The sequence below is a fragment of the Lactuca serriola genome, chromosome 1, assembly GCF_051521515.1.
Source record: "Lactuca serriola cultivar US96UC23 chromosome 1, Lser_US96UC23_V15, whole genome shotgun sequence".
NCBI lineage: Eukaryota > Viridiplantae > Streptophyta > Magnoliopsida > Asterales > Asteraceae > Lactuca > Lactuca serriola.
The window spans coordinates 90044428-90061564 of NC_136408.1; the positions used below are offsets into that span (position 1 = coordinate 90044428).

At 34.1% G+C, this 17137-nt stretch overlaps 2 protein-coding genes and 1 pseudogene across 2 annotated transcripts; all 3 read left to right on the forward strand.

Annotated features, from left to right (window-relative positions):
* The first annotated feature begins 683 nt into the window (after nucleotides 1-683).
* Nucleotides 684-2828, forward strand: LOC145094903 (Tetratricopeptide repeat (TPR)-like superfamily protein). The gene has a single exon (XM_079032890.1). The coding sequence runs from the start codon at nucleotides 834-836 to the stop codon at nucleotides 2721-2723; it is 1890 nt and encodes a 629-aa protein (XP_078889016.1). The 5' UTR covers nucleotides 684-833; the 3' UTR covers nucleotides 2724-2828.
* A 1151-nt stretch (nucleotides 2829-3979) lies between these two features.
* On the forward strand, nucleotides 3980-5515 carry LOC145094913 (crocetin glucosyltransferase, chloroplastic pseudogene; annotated as a pseudogene).
* Nucleotides 5516-5872: 357 nt separating this feature from the next.
* Nucleotides 5873-13464, forward strand: LOC145058755 (protein ILITYHIA-like). Its single transcript, XM_079006653.1, has 13 exons — nucleotides 5873-6037; nucleotides 6137-6329; nucleotides 10533-10541; nucleotides 11309-11397; nucleotides 11485-11535; nucleotides 11691-11792; nucleotides 11880-12029; nucleotides 12112-12276; nucleotides 12359-12535; nucleotides 12629-12751; nucleotides 12831-12911; nucleotides 13007-13123; nucleotides 13206-13464. Exons 1-13 carry the CDS (start codon nucleotides 5873-5875, stop codon nucleotides 13458-13460), a joined length of 1677 nt encoding a protein of 558 aa, XP_078862779.1. The 3' UTR covers nucleotides 13461-13464.
* The last annotated feature ends 3673 nt before the right edge of the window (nucleotides 13465-17137 follow it).

The following is a 17137-nucleotide window of genomic DNA, read 5'->3' on the forward strand; positions in this document are numbered from 1 at the left end:
TTAGTAATTCGAAATAAAGCGTCATTTTCGAAAAACCTTGTTAAAAAACCATGGTTACTATATGAATTTACATTTGAGTTGATCATTACATTTTGTTAGAAAAATGTCATTAACGTCAATAGCTCGTTTTGTATTAGTGTACTAGGTGTAAGACTCATGTATTATATGATTTTATTTAAAAATAAATAAATATGAAATTCTAAACATTTGAGAGATTTGAATTTATAAGAAAAATTAGAAAAATATTGAATTATTAAAATTAAAATATTTTATCTCTTTTAAATTTAAACAAATAATTTAGATAAATAAACAAATGAAACTAATGAGCTTTAATTTACAAATTTTGAAATTAAAAGGAAACTCAATTAAGGAAATTGAAATGCATTTATTATTATACTTATTTCAATTAATATATTTAATTAAATATTATATGAAATTTAATAAAAATAAAAAACCACAAAATGCCACGTGGAAAAGATTTAATTGAAAAAGATCACAAACAAAATGACATGTGACTAAATCAATGAAAATATGACATGTTAAAAAAAATATTTCATTTATCGAGTAGATTTAACTTTAATTAATAACATAAGGTCACAATGATAACACATATGATATAATATTTACTTATTTAGTTTTATATAGCAATTTTACATAGCATTTTGTGTAAAGATAAAATTTAGTGTTGGGTTAGACTTTAGAGATGGGGCTCAAGAGTGTTTGCCAAGCATTTTGTGTAAAGAAACCTGACCATATCAACATGATGGCGTAACTTACCATATCGAAGCTTCAAAATTTTGAAGCTATGATGATATCATGAAACAAGAAAGAATATGGTCTGTTCTCCACGAGTAACTTTCTTTTCAACCCTCTTAAATCACTGTCTCTCATTAGAGTCATTATTTTCCGTTAAAATCGTTCATGCCCAACTCATAAAGCTCAGTCTTTGCAACGCCGACACTTTCTTGGGTAATCGCTGTCTTGATCTTTACTCAAAATTCGGAACCATTAAAGACGCTTTCCAAGCGTTTGATGACATACGTAACAAAAATGTATTCTCTTGGAATATATACATGCGAGTTCTCATTAGTCTCGACGACATTAAAGGAGCACGCCAACTGTTCGATGAAATGCCTGAACGAGATGTCGTGAGCTGGAACTCCATCATTTCAGGGTACTCTTCTAGTGGGTTTCACGATTGTGCGCTTCGATTATTCTCACGAATGCAAACATTTGGAGTAACACCAAGTGACTACACATATTCGATTGTGTTGTCATTCATACAATCTGTTCATCATGGGATGGAAATCCACTGTAACATGATAAGAAATGGAGTCGATTTCTCTTCTGTTATTATCTGGAACTCATTGATTGATATGTATTGTAATCATGGCGTTCTAGATTATGCTTTTGGTGTGTTTCTAAATATGGAGCAAATCGACATCATCTCCTGGAATACACTGATTGCAGGTTTCAGTAAATCGGGTTACAAAGAATTGGCTTATAAACACTTCAACATCATGAGAACAACCAATCATCTACCTGATGCATTTACAATATCTTCAATTATGACTTCATGTTCTAGTTCTACTTCTACCATCGATCAAGATTTATCAACAGGGAAACAGTTATTCTCTTTATCCATAAAATTAGGGTTTCTTTCAAACACAATTCTTTCAAGTGCAGCTATCGACATGTTCTCAAAATGTAAAAATATAAACGATTCAATACGTGTTTTTGAAGAAATCAACAATTGGGATTCATGTGTTTGCAATTCAATGATTTCAAGCCTTGTGAATAATCGACTCGAGGAGAATGCAATGGACATTTTTACCCTTTCTTTAAACAAAAACATAAGGCCTACAGAATTCACACTTAGTTGTTTGGTGAGTTGTTCTTCCCTCTTTCTGCCACCTGTCGTTGGGACACAATTGCATTCTTTGGTTGTGAAATTAGGATTTGAGAATGATTCTATTGTTTCAAGCTCACTTGTTGAAATGTACACCAAATGTGGTTCTATTGACTCTGCAAAAACCATCTTTGACCAAATGGGTGTCAAAGATTTAATATCTTGGAACACCATGATTCTAGGGTTTACTTATAATGGAAAAACAATCAAATCCCTTAAACTTTTTGATGAATTACTCAAAAGTGGGCCCACCCCAGATGAAGTAACCCTATATGGAATTCTATTAGCTTGCAATTATGGTTCTTTGATCAATGAAGGGTTGTTAATCTTTTATTCAATGGAGAACGAATATGGGGTTACACCAAAAGACACACATTTGACCATTATTGTCGACTTGATGATAAAATGTGGAAGACTTAATGAAGCACTTGAAATAGTTACAACAATGGGTAGTGGACTCAATGGTGTTATGTGTAAATCGATTCTTGATGTTTATGGGGTATATGGAGAGTTGGGATTTATAGAAAAGGTTGCTGAAATATTGATGAATTTGGAACCTATGTGTGTGTTACCTTATATTGTGTTGTGTAAAGCTTATGAAGTGAGGGGAAAATGGGAAAGTGTAGCTAGAGTGAAGAAAGAAATGAAAGATAGAAAGATTAAGAAAGTGGTGGGGTGTAGTTGGATTGGAGTGAAGAGAAATTTGTTTGATTTTAAAGAAAGTGAAGTTGTTCATCATGGTGGGGAAGATTTGTACTTGATGTTGAGATTAATGATGTGGGATTTAGATGATGAAGGTTATAATATATTTTAGTTGTATAAAAGTGGATGATGGAAGATTAAAGATTTAGATATATAAAAGTGGTTGTAATTCTTCTTAAGTCATATTTTGCATCTTTATGATTAATATCTTTTATCCTTTTGTGTTTTGTTTGTTTATTAGATCTTTTTAGTTAGGTAATAAAAAAGTCTTAGTGTCTTATATTTATAACTTTATACCAAAATCTAAAATCTTTCTATTTGTTTGTTAATTGATTATATCGTGTTCTTTCATCATTGCCATGCAAGAATCAACTTTGGTAGATTTGATATCACAAATGTAAAATAATTCAATAAAATAAAAATATAAAATAATATCACAGATGACCACAAGCCTCCTTGATGCCAACTTCTAATATTAAATTAACAAATAGTTTTAGTTGCATGTCTTGAGTAAGCAAGTATGTCATTCTTTTCATTATATTGTCACATAAGTGCTATATTATTTTCTTTTTTCCTTTTTTATTTTATTTATCAAATCATTTTATATTTACTTTTCATCTTTTAAGAACACATGCAAAAATCTTAATGCACAATATATAAGAGGAAAAAAATAACACCGAAATGAAAGTAATAATTTAGCTTTGAAATGGTTAAATACAAAAATCCATCATACCACAATAATCAATTAAGAAAACAGATACAAACAAACACCTTCTTGATTATGTGATTGAGAATATAATTTTTAAAATGGTTACAACAATTTTAAAATACTTATCGAAACACCCTTTTATATATAACAACACTAGTCACTAGACTCCTCTAAATCCAACCATAACACCATGAAGCACCACCATTTCCTACTCGTATCTTTACCCATCCAAAGCCACATCAACCCCACTTTCCGACTAGCCAACAAATTCACACGCGCCACAAAACTGACAAAAGGAAAATAATATAGCACTTATTTATTGTGCATTAAAATTTATATAAATTATTCTTGAAAGATGAAAAATAAATAAATTGAAAACCGCAAAAGGAAAATAATATAGCACTTATGTGCAATATAGTTAAAAGTTAAATATGAGTATAGCATTGTGAAAGAAGTGCATACTTGCTTGTTCAAGAAATGCAACTAAACCTATTTGTTGATTTAATATTAGAAGTCAAGTAATCAAGATGGCTTGAGGTAACCAGTGATGTCATATAAGATCTTATTTTATTTTATTGAATTATTTAGATTTAGATATGTGATATCAAATCTATCAAAAAAAAAAAATGACGATATAGGCAAATTCTATTTGTATACCTACTAAATAGAGTAATCATTTCTATTCGTAGCCCCCATATGTATAACAACACTGACTAAATCCAACGATAACCATGAAGCACCACCATTTCCTCCTCGTATCTTTACCCGTCCAAAGCCACATCAACCCCACTTTCCGACTAGCTACCAGACTCACACGCGCCGGTGCTCAAGTCACTCTGGCCACCACCGTCAGCGGCCTAAAAACCCTCCCTTCAGTCCCCGGCCTATCTTACCATTTCTTCCCCGGCGGCGGTGCTGATGGAAAACTAAGCTCCCTCCAAGAACTCAAGCTCGTTGGGTCAATTGACCTCAAAAAACTTATGGTAACAAAAGCTAAAGAGGGTCAAAAGGTGGATTTCTTAATCTATGGTCTTTCCCTTCCATGGGTGGCAGAGGTGGCGCGTGAACTCCACGTGCCGTCAGCATTATTCTACTTCCAGTCCGCAGCTTCTTTTTCAGTGGTTTACCATTTCTTGAAAGGAGGTGGGGTAGGAAATTCCAATATTGACCTTACTGGTTCAATAAAAGTACCAGGATTGCCCTTGTTAAGATATGGTGAAATCCCTTCTTTTCTCATGCCCACCCATCGATATGCTTATGTTTCCCAAGAACACATAGACACCCTAGAAAAACACCCAAATTCATTCATACTAATCAACAGTTTTGATGGCTTAGAAGAAGAATCGATTAAATCACTACCGGATCATATTAACATCTTCTCCGTCGGACCATTGAATTCCGGCGAAACGGAGGAGCCGTTCGTCATTGATACTATTCGGGATTCCGATCGAGAAACATATCTTAGATGGCTAGACTCGAAACGGGAGAAATCAGTGGTTTACGTTTCCTTTGGAAGCTTGGTGAAGTTACAGAAAAATCAAAAAGATGAGATATTTCAAGGATTAATCGAATCAGGCTACCCGTTTTTGTGGGTCATTCGCAATCAAGGAGAGGATGATGAAGAGTCGAGGCGTTACACGGCGGAAGGCGGTGGGTTGATAGTGAGATGGTGTTCACAGGTGGAGGTTCTGAACCACGTTGCCATCGGGTGTTTTGTGACGCATTGTGGGTGGAACTCGACGGTGGAGAGCATGGTAAGTGGGGTGCCGATGGTGGGGTATCCGCAGGATGCCGATCAGAAGATGAATGCAAAGATGGTGGAGGAAGTGTGGGGGAATGGGGTGAAGGCGGTGGCGGATGGTGAAGGTGTGGTGGGGAGGGAAGAGATGAAGAGGTGTTTGGCGACGGTGATGGGAGGTGGAGAGATAACGAGGAACTGTGAGAAATTGAAAAGCATGGCTATGGAGGCCATGTCGGAGGATGGATCTTCACATAGAAATCTAAATCGATTTTTCCAAACATTAAAACTTGTTTCGGGATGAAATTTTGATCGAGACATATTTTGTTTTTGAAACCGAAATTTGTAACTTTTTATAAATCAATTTTTATTTCCGGTTAATGTCATGTACTCATGTTCTACACTGAGTCCCTGAGTACGAAAACTTTAGATCATATTCCAGATTATCATTTTAGCATTACTTTTATCATTTTCCTTTATTATAAGTTTACAATATTTACTAGCCGGATAAAGCCTCTGTTTTGATCAGAACGAAGATAAAAAAAAGTATGAGTTGAGTTTTTTTTACCCGTTAACCCGTTTATTATACAAGTTGTGTTCAGGTTTACAAATGACCCGTTTATTTTATTAGAAAAAGTAAAATAAAACAATATATCAAATAAAAGAAAGTAAAAATTAATATGTAAATATGTGATATTTAGACTTCTTTTCCGTGAATCACGAACCTGATTCTAACCCACGTAACTGCAAACATTTATAATTATACGAGTTACATGGTTGTTTTATCAATGAAGGGTTGTTAATCTTTTATTCAATGGAGAACGCATACGTGTTATGCCAACAAACCACCCATTTGACCACCATTATTGACTTGATGATAAAATTAGCTAGAAAACTTAATGAAACAATTAACATAATAACAACAATGGGCAGTGGACTCAATGATTTTATGTGCAAGTCGATTCTTGATGTTTATGGGGTACATATAGAGTTGGGATTTATAGAGAAGTTGCTGAAATAATGGTGGAATTGGAACCTATGTGTGTTACCTTATATTGTGTTGTGTAAATCTTATGAGGTGAGGGGAAAATGGGAAAGTGTAGCTACAGTGAAGAAAGAAAAAGATATAAAGACTAAGAAAGTGGTAGGGTGTAGTTGGATTGAGGCAAAGAGAGACTTGTTTGTTTTTAAAGAAAATGAAGTTGTTCATCATGGTCGGCAAGATATGTACTCGACATTGAGATTAGTGATGTGGGGTTTAGAAGATGAAGGTTATATATTTTTTAATTGTATAAAAGTGGACGATGGAATATAAAAGATTTAGGGGGACTTTGGATAGGAAAAAAAAGTATTTATTGTTTATTGTTTATTTCTACCACAATAAGCTAAGTTTAAATGTTTAGATAAAATCCTTAAAAATCAGGTTATTGTATTAGAAATTAGCTAAATAAGCTAATTTTAATAAACATACCCCCTTGCTTATTGTTTATTACTTATTCTTACCACAAATAAACTAATAAATAATAAACTAGTAAGCTAATTCAAACACCCCCTTAGATATATGAAAATAGTTTTAGTTCTTCAAAGGTCTATGTATTCGATCTTCCTGTTTTTGCCCTCAACCAGGTACAAATTTTTTATATTGATTTTGCTATTCTTTCTACACTTGGTTTTTCTTTATCCGTTTATATATATATATATATATATATATATATATATATATATGTCTTTTGGGGCTGCGAGGGGCCATGGCCCCCTGGTTTTTAAACTATTATTACCAAAAAAATTAAGATAATAAGTTATTTGAGAATAAAACTACTATCGGCCCCTCCAATGATTTTGGAAATAGGCAACAAAAATTTTAAGGCAATGTAATCAACAAGGATTAAGAGACTAAATACATATTCAGAATAAAATGTTATTTAAGATTAGATATATGTATTCACTAGGGGTGAGTAAAACTGAACCCAGAAACCAAAAAAACTATCACACCCCAAAACCAGAACGGCGAAAACGTTCGGGGTGGGGGACGTTATGTTTAGTATCACAAGACATGCATCATAGTAAGCAAAGTAATGAACAACCATTTCTTTAGAAAGAAAGTGCTTACAATGTGTGTGTTCACAAAACATAGAATACATAAGCAAATAACAAAACAAGACTTTGAGCTATACTGCTCCATCTTCTGAATTCCTAGCGCGGGTACCTGTCTACTAGTTTCCTGAGAATACAAGTTATTTGAAAGAGTTTACCAACAATTAAGCTGGTGAGTTCATAAGATTTTAGTGATGTAAGTAAGTTGTAGAAAGTTTTTGTAAAATGTAATTGAAAAATGTAGTAAGTTGCAAGTTATGTAAGTTGTAAGTTATGTTTAGAAAGGTTCGCCTGTTCCTCCAGAAAATCATATATTTCCTACTTTAATAAAAGATAAGTAAAAATGACTCTACAATCCTTTCTATGAGTACTAAATGGGTACAAGTTATATAAGACTCAGAATAAACAAACAATCGATTATGTGTATCTGCCTTAAAGCGGAACACACACATCTCATTGTTTGTTTGATCATCGTAGTATATAAATCTGGTGTAATCACTTGTTACTCATGGAGTTAATTGTAACAGTTCTGTTATATTTAATGACAAGATTCCTTAAGAAAACCCTTATTTCTTATAATAAAATAGTGACCACATTGATTATTTCTATAATTACTTAGTTTATACTGGCTATATATGATCTAATATCGAATAGATAGTTAATTGGGTTAATCTGCCTTAAGCCCACAACCAAACAAGGAACAGGAAGTAAGGCGGAAAGCACACATCCAACTACTTATTGGGTATTAATGATATGCAACCGTGATGTATAAACTAAGGTATTATATAGTTAATCACCTAAGGTCTTTTAAGTTTATATTGGTTTAATAAAATGGATTAAACCCTTTACTGGCAAGTTTCTAGTTTTGTATACCAAAAGTTTTGTTTGGAAAAGTATGATTTGTACTAGAAAACTGTGCATTGACTTTGTGTCCTACGACCTGACCCATACCTGGTACCCTTATGATGACTTAATGTATACTGAACATATATATATATATATATATATATATATATATATATATATATATATATATATATATATATATATATATATATAGAATCGAATAGATAATAGACTGGGTGAATCCGTTCCAAGCCCACAACCAAACAAGGAACAGGTGGTGAAGCGGAGAGCACACATCCTATTACTTGTCGGATCCTATTGATATATATATATATATATATATATATATATATATATATATATATATATATATATAGAGAGAGAGAGAGAGAGGTAGGTTCAAATGTTTCTCACATCTATTGTGTGCTAGAATGCACCAATAAGAATTGAGTAAACATTAAATGTATATTAAATGATATCCATATTTATAATTCATTTTTATGGAGACTAATTTAATTCGTCATTAATGTCAATAATAATATTCTTTCAGAATGAATTCATATATAAAATAATAAGAGTGTATTCTAGGAGAACGAGAGTATATTCTATTAGAATACACCCTCATTCTTCATATTCCATACAACTTTATTATATTTTAAGTGAGTGAGTCCTGAAATAATGTTATTGCTGACATAAAAACCTAGATACGAATTCATTCTGAAAGAATGTTATTGCTGACATTAATGACGAATTTAATTAATTTCTATAAAGAGAAAATTATAATTATGGATATCACTTAATATACATACAATTATGGAAACCATTTAATATCTATCATTATTTAATTAAATAATAATATAATTTTACTAAATTCCTATTGGTGCATTCTAGCACACAATAAATGTAAAAAACACTTTAACATAGCCCTATATATATATATATATCCTTTGATGTATATATTAAGGAATCATAAGTTTCGCAATATGGCCCCTTTCTACTAAATGTACTAGACCTGACTGTTCTGTTTGTCATTTTGAAAATATGTAAGTTTTTCTCTAGTTTATAACTATCTTGACTCGAAAATAGTTTGCATTAACTTTCAAGTGGAACTGTCACTTTATGAAAGTAATGGGAAAATATAAGTAACCGGTTGTCTTATAAATTGACATACTGATCGTACTAATTACCTTAAAACATATTTGTTTTATTAAGGTCATAATGTGAAGGCTAGTTCCCATATTATACGCTCTCCCTGTCAAAAGATTCTGGGAAGCAAACGCGACTTCAGCAAACGAGTTGCTAGGCTGTGTAACTTCACACTAAGGTTATGTGATCATGCATACCTAATATAGATATCACCTTTTGCTTAGAACAATACATTAGTTCACTACAAGAAAAAGACCATTTTACGACGCGCAAACCACGACACTCATTGATCTATGTTACGCAATAGAGAGTAACATTAAAAAAGTGTCTTCTCTTCAAAAAATTTAAGGATTTAGGTCACGCATTATCGTGCGCCCTTAAATTAGTGTCTGGTGTAAAAAAAAATAAAGACACGGAGGACACTTTATCTAAAATGTGCGTTGTCTATAAATGTCGCTTTATGATTTTTACTAACATGCGCGTTCTTAAAAGGGGGAAATGAAATCCCCTCAAAATTCTTAAATTTTTTAATACCCGCTTCAAGATCCCCTTTGTTCTCTTCTTTCCCTTCAATCTGCAAACCCTAATCACTATACCATCTCTGCTATACACCTCAACAACTCATAACTCGTTCTATAATTTTTTTTCTTAAATACTCGCCTTCCCTCTCTCGCATTTTCCTCTTCCTGTTGTTTCTTCCGATGTTGCTTGCCACTGTTAGGCCCTCTTTAATTGACACATTGCAGATGACTCTCCCAAAATTAGGTAATACTGACCTATTGTTGATTAGGTACCGGTTTAATTACTCCATCCAACTGCAAAGAGCAAAAGCCCTAAATCAAGTAAACACATAACGTCGACTGGGTACTGATTGGTGAGATTCTCATGACCGCACGCTTTTCACCGCCTCCATTTCCATTCATCACATCTGACTTCAATCTTCTCTGTGATTCATAACCTAATTTTGAATTGCTATTTCTCTTTACCAATCACAGGTATGTCTCTCTCTATTCTTTATTAAAAAAACTGCAATTATTGTTTTGGTTTTGCACATAAGCTTTTGAAAATCCATCCTCACCCTCTTCGGAAAATCAATTCCACCTCTGCACGCCTCCGTAATGTGGTATGATAGTTGCCTGCTTGCTTCCGGTTATCCTGACATCAAGATAAGGCTAGAGACTTCAATACTAAAGGAGTTCATTTCATTTGCGTAGTAGATTCTTCTTGGTGCGACATTTCCCCCGAAGCTGCTTGCTACACTTGGATTCCCATTAAACGCCATCTCCCCTTCATTGTGGTCGACTCACCCTCTTGACTTCCGCTTCACGCCGACTCCATGGTTAGTCTATATTTAAGATTATAATTTCACATGTTTGTTATTTTTGTAGGATTATTCGGTAGGTATATTTTGATAAAGTTCATGCGTATTTTTCTTTTTTCTTGAAATTATAGCCACTTCTTTTGATTGCTCACCGCTCCAAACATCTTCATTTATTTTGATTAGTTTTGCATTTTGTATGCAGATGAGCTTCAATTTAATCGTTTCCTTACTCCTTAAGGATCTATTCTTTCTTCATTCTTTCCTCATGGGTTGAAAGCAAAATGGGGGATATTGCCTCGTATGTTGCTAAAAAGGTAAACTTGAACTCCAAATTACAACTCTATTATTTTTGGTTTGTTTAAATAAATGCTAATCTGGAATCGAGGTATAGGGCTTGAACCCTAATTTCACTTCTTTCTATTATGAGCTCTCTCTTTTGAAAAAAAAATAATCTAATGATGTTAGTTCATCTATTCTCTACACCATTTTGAATACGATTTACAAGAAGAAGTTATCATGATAAAATTGTTGTTGTAACATGTTCAAATCATGTTAGTAATCACGTTTTCAAAGTATTCATCACTAGAGTCATGAGTAAACAAGATATTCTAACAAGTATGTTAACACCTCAAACCTGATTACAATGAATCCACATGGTGGAGACTGTGAAGGTGAATTGTTGTGTCGGGTTTAAACCTTTCCCCCCAGCTCAACACTTCCTACCTACTACTCTTCTCTGTTGATTTCTTTTTAATGTGTTGATTGCAGCTCACGTTATAACTTTTTATTCAAATTAGTTTTCAAAGTATCATCTATTATTGAGATTGAGTTTTTATTTGACAGGTTTTTCAAAAGACTCAACTCAAGGGCTATTGGTGACAATCAATTATATGAGTATTACGCATCATCTTTATAATGGAAGAGTGGAGCATGTTGCACTCGACAGGTATAGCTACTAGAACACTAATCAATATAAGATTTTGAGAAAGACTAATGTTTCTTTTACTTGTGTTCAATAGATAATGGAGAGAATACTATCATCTCCTAAGAAGACACGGCTTCATGGTGATGTACTTCGGATACTTTTCCTACATATGGACCCAATATTACCCCTCCCCAGACTTAAAATGCTTTCAGTTAAGTTTCTAATTATCTACAAATTATTTCTTTTTTCTTTTTCAATTCTATTTTGCTTAACATATGGATACTGTGTGCTACTTGGCAGGTTCTATATCACGTGCTTGGGGCTATACCCTCCTATCAAGGGTCTGTTGGACCAGCATTAAATGAGTTGTGTCTTGGTTTGCAATCTGAAGAAGTAGCACCTGTATGTAGCATTTTAATTATTAGCAATGTAATCATATTTTCTTGATTCCCTTACAAGCCTAACTTTTCTTGACATTTATACCCTCAGGCTTTATCTGGTGTTTATGCGAAAGACCTTCATGTTAGACTAGCTTGTCTAAATGCTACAAAATGTATTCCAGCTATATCCAGCCGTTCTGTTCCTCAAGATGTAGAAATTGCAACCAGCATTTGGATCGCCTTACATGATCCCGAAAAGGTAGAAGATTCAATTTTTTTTAATCATGTATTAGATGGAAATTAGTTTATATCAAGTATTTACCACATTATATGTAATGCAGTCGGTGGCTGAAGTGGCTGAGGATTTATGGGATCGTTATGACTGTGAATTTGGGACCGATTATTCTGGACTCTTTAGAGCTCTTTCTCATGTGAATTATAATGTTCGTGTGGCTGCTTCTGATGCATTAGTTGTTGTATTAGATGAGTACCCAGATACTTTACAGGTGATTACTATTTTCTACCAACTCTTATCTGATTCATTTAAATATGTTATATATGTTCTCATACAGATTGATGTTTGTGCAGGAATCTCTTGCGACTTTATTCTCTCTTTATATCCGTGATAGTGGTGTTGGTGAGGATATGATTGATTCTGGTTGGTTTGGGAGACAAGTGATTGCAATGGCTTTACATGCTGCAGCTGATGTACTTAGAACCAAAGACCTTCCGGTTGTTATGACTTTCTTGATATCTCGAGCCTTGGTAAAGTTTTAATTTTTTTGTTCAAAGTTTTTGATAGTTAGATTAGATATTATACAAATGTAGCTTTCAAACTTTTGATGATTTCAACTGCAGGCTGATACCAATGTTGATGTTCGAGGAAGGATGATTAATGCTGGTATCATGATCATTGACAAACATGGAAAAGATAACCTCTCACTTTTATTTCCTATATTTGAAAATTACTTGAACAAAAAGGTCAGTATATGCTGTGAGTCAAAATTTTCACTTGAGATTAAGTATGAAACTCCTAAAGTTAATATATAATCTTTCTTAGGCCTCAGATGAAGAGAAATACGATTTGGTACGTGAGGGCGTGGTGATATTTACCGGAGCATTAGCAAAACATTTGTCTAAGGTTTGATTTTGTCAATCACTTAGAAGTAAATTTAAATTTTAAAGGTCTCTCTTTTTTACTTTTTGATTTTCTTTTAACGTTTTCTTCTTGAACAGGATGATCCTAAGGTCCATGCTGTTGTAGAGAAGTTGCTGGAGGTGATTAACACCCCATCAGAAGCTATACAGAGGGCAGTCTCAAGCTGCCTGTCTCCATTAATGAAATCGAAGCAAGTATGTATTAGTGTATCCAACAATAGTGTACATCTGAAACATTTTGAATTGAATCTTTTGCTATTTTTATTTTTGGCATTAGGAAGATGCATTGTCACTTGTTACTAGGCTGTTAGATCAGGTTATGAAGAGTGAGAAATACGGAGAACGTCGTGGTGCAACTTCTGGACTTGCTGGAGTCATCAAAGGATTTGGAATATCTAGCTTGAAAAAATATGGAGTTGCTACTGTTCTTCGTGAAGGACTTGCACATAGGAATTCTGCCAAATGTCGTGAAGGATCTTTGCTGGCATTTGAGTGCCTTTGTGAAAAGCTTCGGAAATTGTTCGAACCATAAGTTGTTCCCATTAATCAGTTTTTGTTTATTTATTAATTTATGTATTTCTATTCTATGTGTGATAGATAACACTGTCTCTCTGTTACAGGTATGTGATCTACTTGTTACCATTGCTTTTATTTCTGTTCTCTGATCAAGTTGTTGCTGTCTGGGAGGCTGCTGAATGTGCTGCTCGTGCTATGATGTCTCAACTTACTGCTCAGGGGATGAAGCTTCTCCTTCCTTCACTTCTCAAGGTCCATCTCTTTTTCCTTTTGTAGAAGATTGCTCCTGTGGAACTTCAACACCATGAAACTTTCCTACCTCGAGCTCCCCAATTAAAAGAAAGAGCTTCTCAACTTCTTCAAATGGTATCTTCTTTGATGATGTGATTTGATTAATCACTCGCGTTCACTTTCATTATGGTTTTGAAAACCGGACCGGACCGGCCGGTTCAACCGGAAACCAGTAAGGTCACTAGTTTTTTCAAGCCCGAAAACCGTTTGTTTCTGAACCGGTATTAAACCGGACATTTCGTTGAAAAGCGGGTTAAACCGGACCGGTCCAACCTGCTAAGTAACTGGTTTTTCTTTAAATGTTGGTCACTTGTCCAATCACTATCATTATATGGAGGATCAAACCAACGGGTGTTTCTTTTCACTACCGATGTGGGACAACTCCGAGTTTAGAGGTAAAAGGAAATTGGCAATCCTTTTATAGAAGATTAAATGGTTGTAGGTTTTATCAAGTGACCGATGTGGGATAGAAGAAATTGCTGGCAAATTAAAATAGCAACATGTGGAGACAAGTTTCGAAACAGGGACTTCGATTTCTTTCAAATATCCTTAACAACTTAACCATTTAACCAAGAAGCTACATGTTAAAAAATACGCAAGAATATATTTTTGAAATATAATTATCAACAATATTCAAATCGTCATCTTAATTGTTTAGGATAATAGTTAATAATAGTTCATTTTAATATATATATATATATATATATATATATATATATATATATATATATATATATCCGGTTTTTTTGACCAGTCAGACCAGTTGAACCATCGAAGAACCGGTAAGACGACCAGTTTGATGCCCGGTCCGGTTTTCAAAACCTTAGTTTCATGTTCCACCTTCTAAATTTTGTTTAAGGAACTTGTGGCTATTGTTGGGAAGGCCAAAGGGGGACAAAAGGGCACTAAAAAGCAAAAAGATCAATTTCCAACTTCTCACACTAGAGCCAAACAGTGGAAACCAGGAGAAACAAAACTCCCAAAAAATAAAATGAAAATGACACGTGGCAATGGTTGCTGTTTCTGTGGATCAAAATATTCGTGTTGTCATGTGTGATTGCTGTTTCTGTGGATCCATTATTCTTTTATATTCCAATAGTTATAAACAAGAAGAAGTGCCTTGATCAGGACAAGAAGTTGAGGTCTTCTACATAGTTCATATCATCTTTCAGTTTTGTACTGGTTTTATAGCTCCTTCACGGGTCAAGATCTTTGAATACAAAAAACATGTTGAAGTTTGTTGTTGTGTTCCAGTATATCCCCAGTAACCACAAGCTACCATCGGAGGACCACCGTTGAACACCCCAAAATCCGGTGGTCACTGCCCATAGAACAGGTAAGGATGCTTTGATTTGGTTTTTTTACTGATATGTTGTTTTTTAGTGACCACCAGCCACCACTGGAAGACCACCGTTGAAGCCTACCCGTAGAAATCTCGCTGCCACTTCAATCCACTTCAGGTGTAATCTATTGTTCCCTTTTAAAAATTTTGAAACTTAGACATGACTACATATGATCAAAATAGCTATCTAATTTTATTAATAATAACTATTTAGGAGGTTGTATGCATTTAAATACACTTTGTCAACTTTTGACTTGTTTTGCCTGCTGACCCTGTTTTTTTTAACTAATTTTGTTATATGATGATAGAGATATTAAAGTGCTATGTTTGGATAAGGAAAGGTGGAAACTTTTAAAGAGTGGGCACAAACTTGCAGATGTATGATTCCTTGTGTTTATACTTAGGTTTTGTTTTGTTGGATGGAATGGAATGAACCATTGCATCCATGCGTGAGTTCATATCCTCTAAAATCAACAATTTGGGTGCAGTTGAAGGTATAACATGAATCCTCCATGTTTTTTGAGTGTATATGGAATCGAGGGTATTTTGGTCTTTTTGTAATATATGTCTCTGTACTTGTTCAGAAAAGTTAGAAAGTCAAGATCCAAGTAGAACCAAACAGGAGATGCAGAGAGCAGCTCAAATGATTCCATGTCTAAAAAACGGGTTTGGTAAATATAAAAAATATGTAAAAAGTAAAAAACAAAAAAACAAAAAAAACACCTATACCGACAACAAGTCGTCTGTATAGGTATTAGCTATTCAAACCGTTAGGACCCTTTTCAGATGTTCACTTTTCCCTCATTTGACCACTCACATTTGGCACAACTATTTGCAACTAACATTCCTTGTTTGATTCTTCTATTAATTATATTAGCATATTAATTTTTTGACTTTTATTTGATCAGGTCACAAGAATTATCGGAGCAGAGGTTCATTAGTCTTCAAGAATTATGAAAGGCAAGATGCAACTTTACTTAGTTGGAATTTGATGTTTATCATCTTTGTGTATATCATTTTAGTTTGTATAACATTACTTTGCAGAAGCTGTCCCTTGATACGCAATCTAGTATTAGGCTATATAGTTAGGGAAAACCTCTAGTAACAATGTACAATTAGATCCCCTTATGCAGAGAAGGAAAAAGATAGAAGTTGTTGGCACATAGTAAGCTAGATAATGCAATTGTATATAAATGAGTTCATTTTTTTATAACCTTTACTCACTATTGGAATAATTATTTGTATTTGACATATTAGTGAAATGAATTATCTTTGTTATTTATGGTATTTTATTTTGTATTATGAGATTTTTAATGTATTATTTAATATGAAAAATTAGTAAATCTATAAATAATATTTTTTTTAAACATTTAAAATTATGATACGCAAAAATGTGTGTCATCTTTATTTATGACATGGCCTTTCTTGACAGGGACTTTCTTGATGCGCATTGCGTGTCATTAACACGCACGTCGTAAGATTACGACACACGAATGCGTGTCGTCTTCCTTTATGACAGGGCCTTCCTTGATACGCATTGGGTGTCGTAAACGCGCGTCGTAATTGCGCGTCGTAAATGAGCGTCATAAATGCACGTCGTCTCTCTTTATGACAGGGCCTTCCTTGACGCGCAATGAGCGTCGTAAAAGGCTGTTTTTCTAGCAGTGGTTATTCATTGGTATAATTAGATCCTGTAGTTGTCCCATGCTATAGCACCTTATTATGTTTGTTTTGTTATAATATCTTAGTATGTTCTTTCTGTTATCATGTATTGTATCTTCCTCCCCGTTTGTAACACTCAGAATCAGAAAGACCAAGAAAGGAAAGGAAAACCCTAAGTCAAGGGGGTCAACTCGTCGAGTCCATGGGTGAACTCGGCGAGTTGGAGTTGGTTCCGTGTCGAGATATAAGTGACCAACTCGGCGAGTCGTCAAGTGGACTCGATGAGTTTGGTCTGAACAAGAAAAGCCCTAATATGAGGGTTTGCACCCTATTTAAAGGACCTTATGTCCTCACCTCAGTCCCCCTTGTCGGCCAGAAGCTGCTATACACGATTCCAA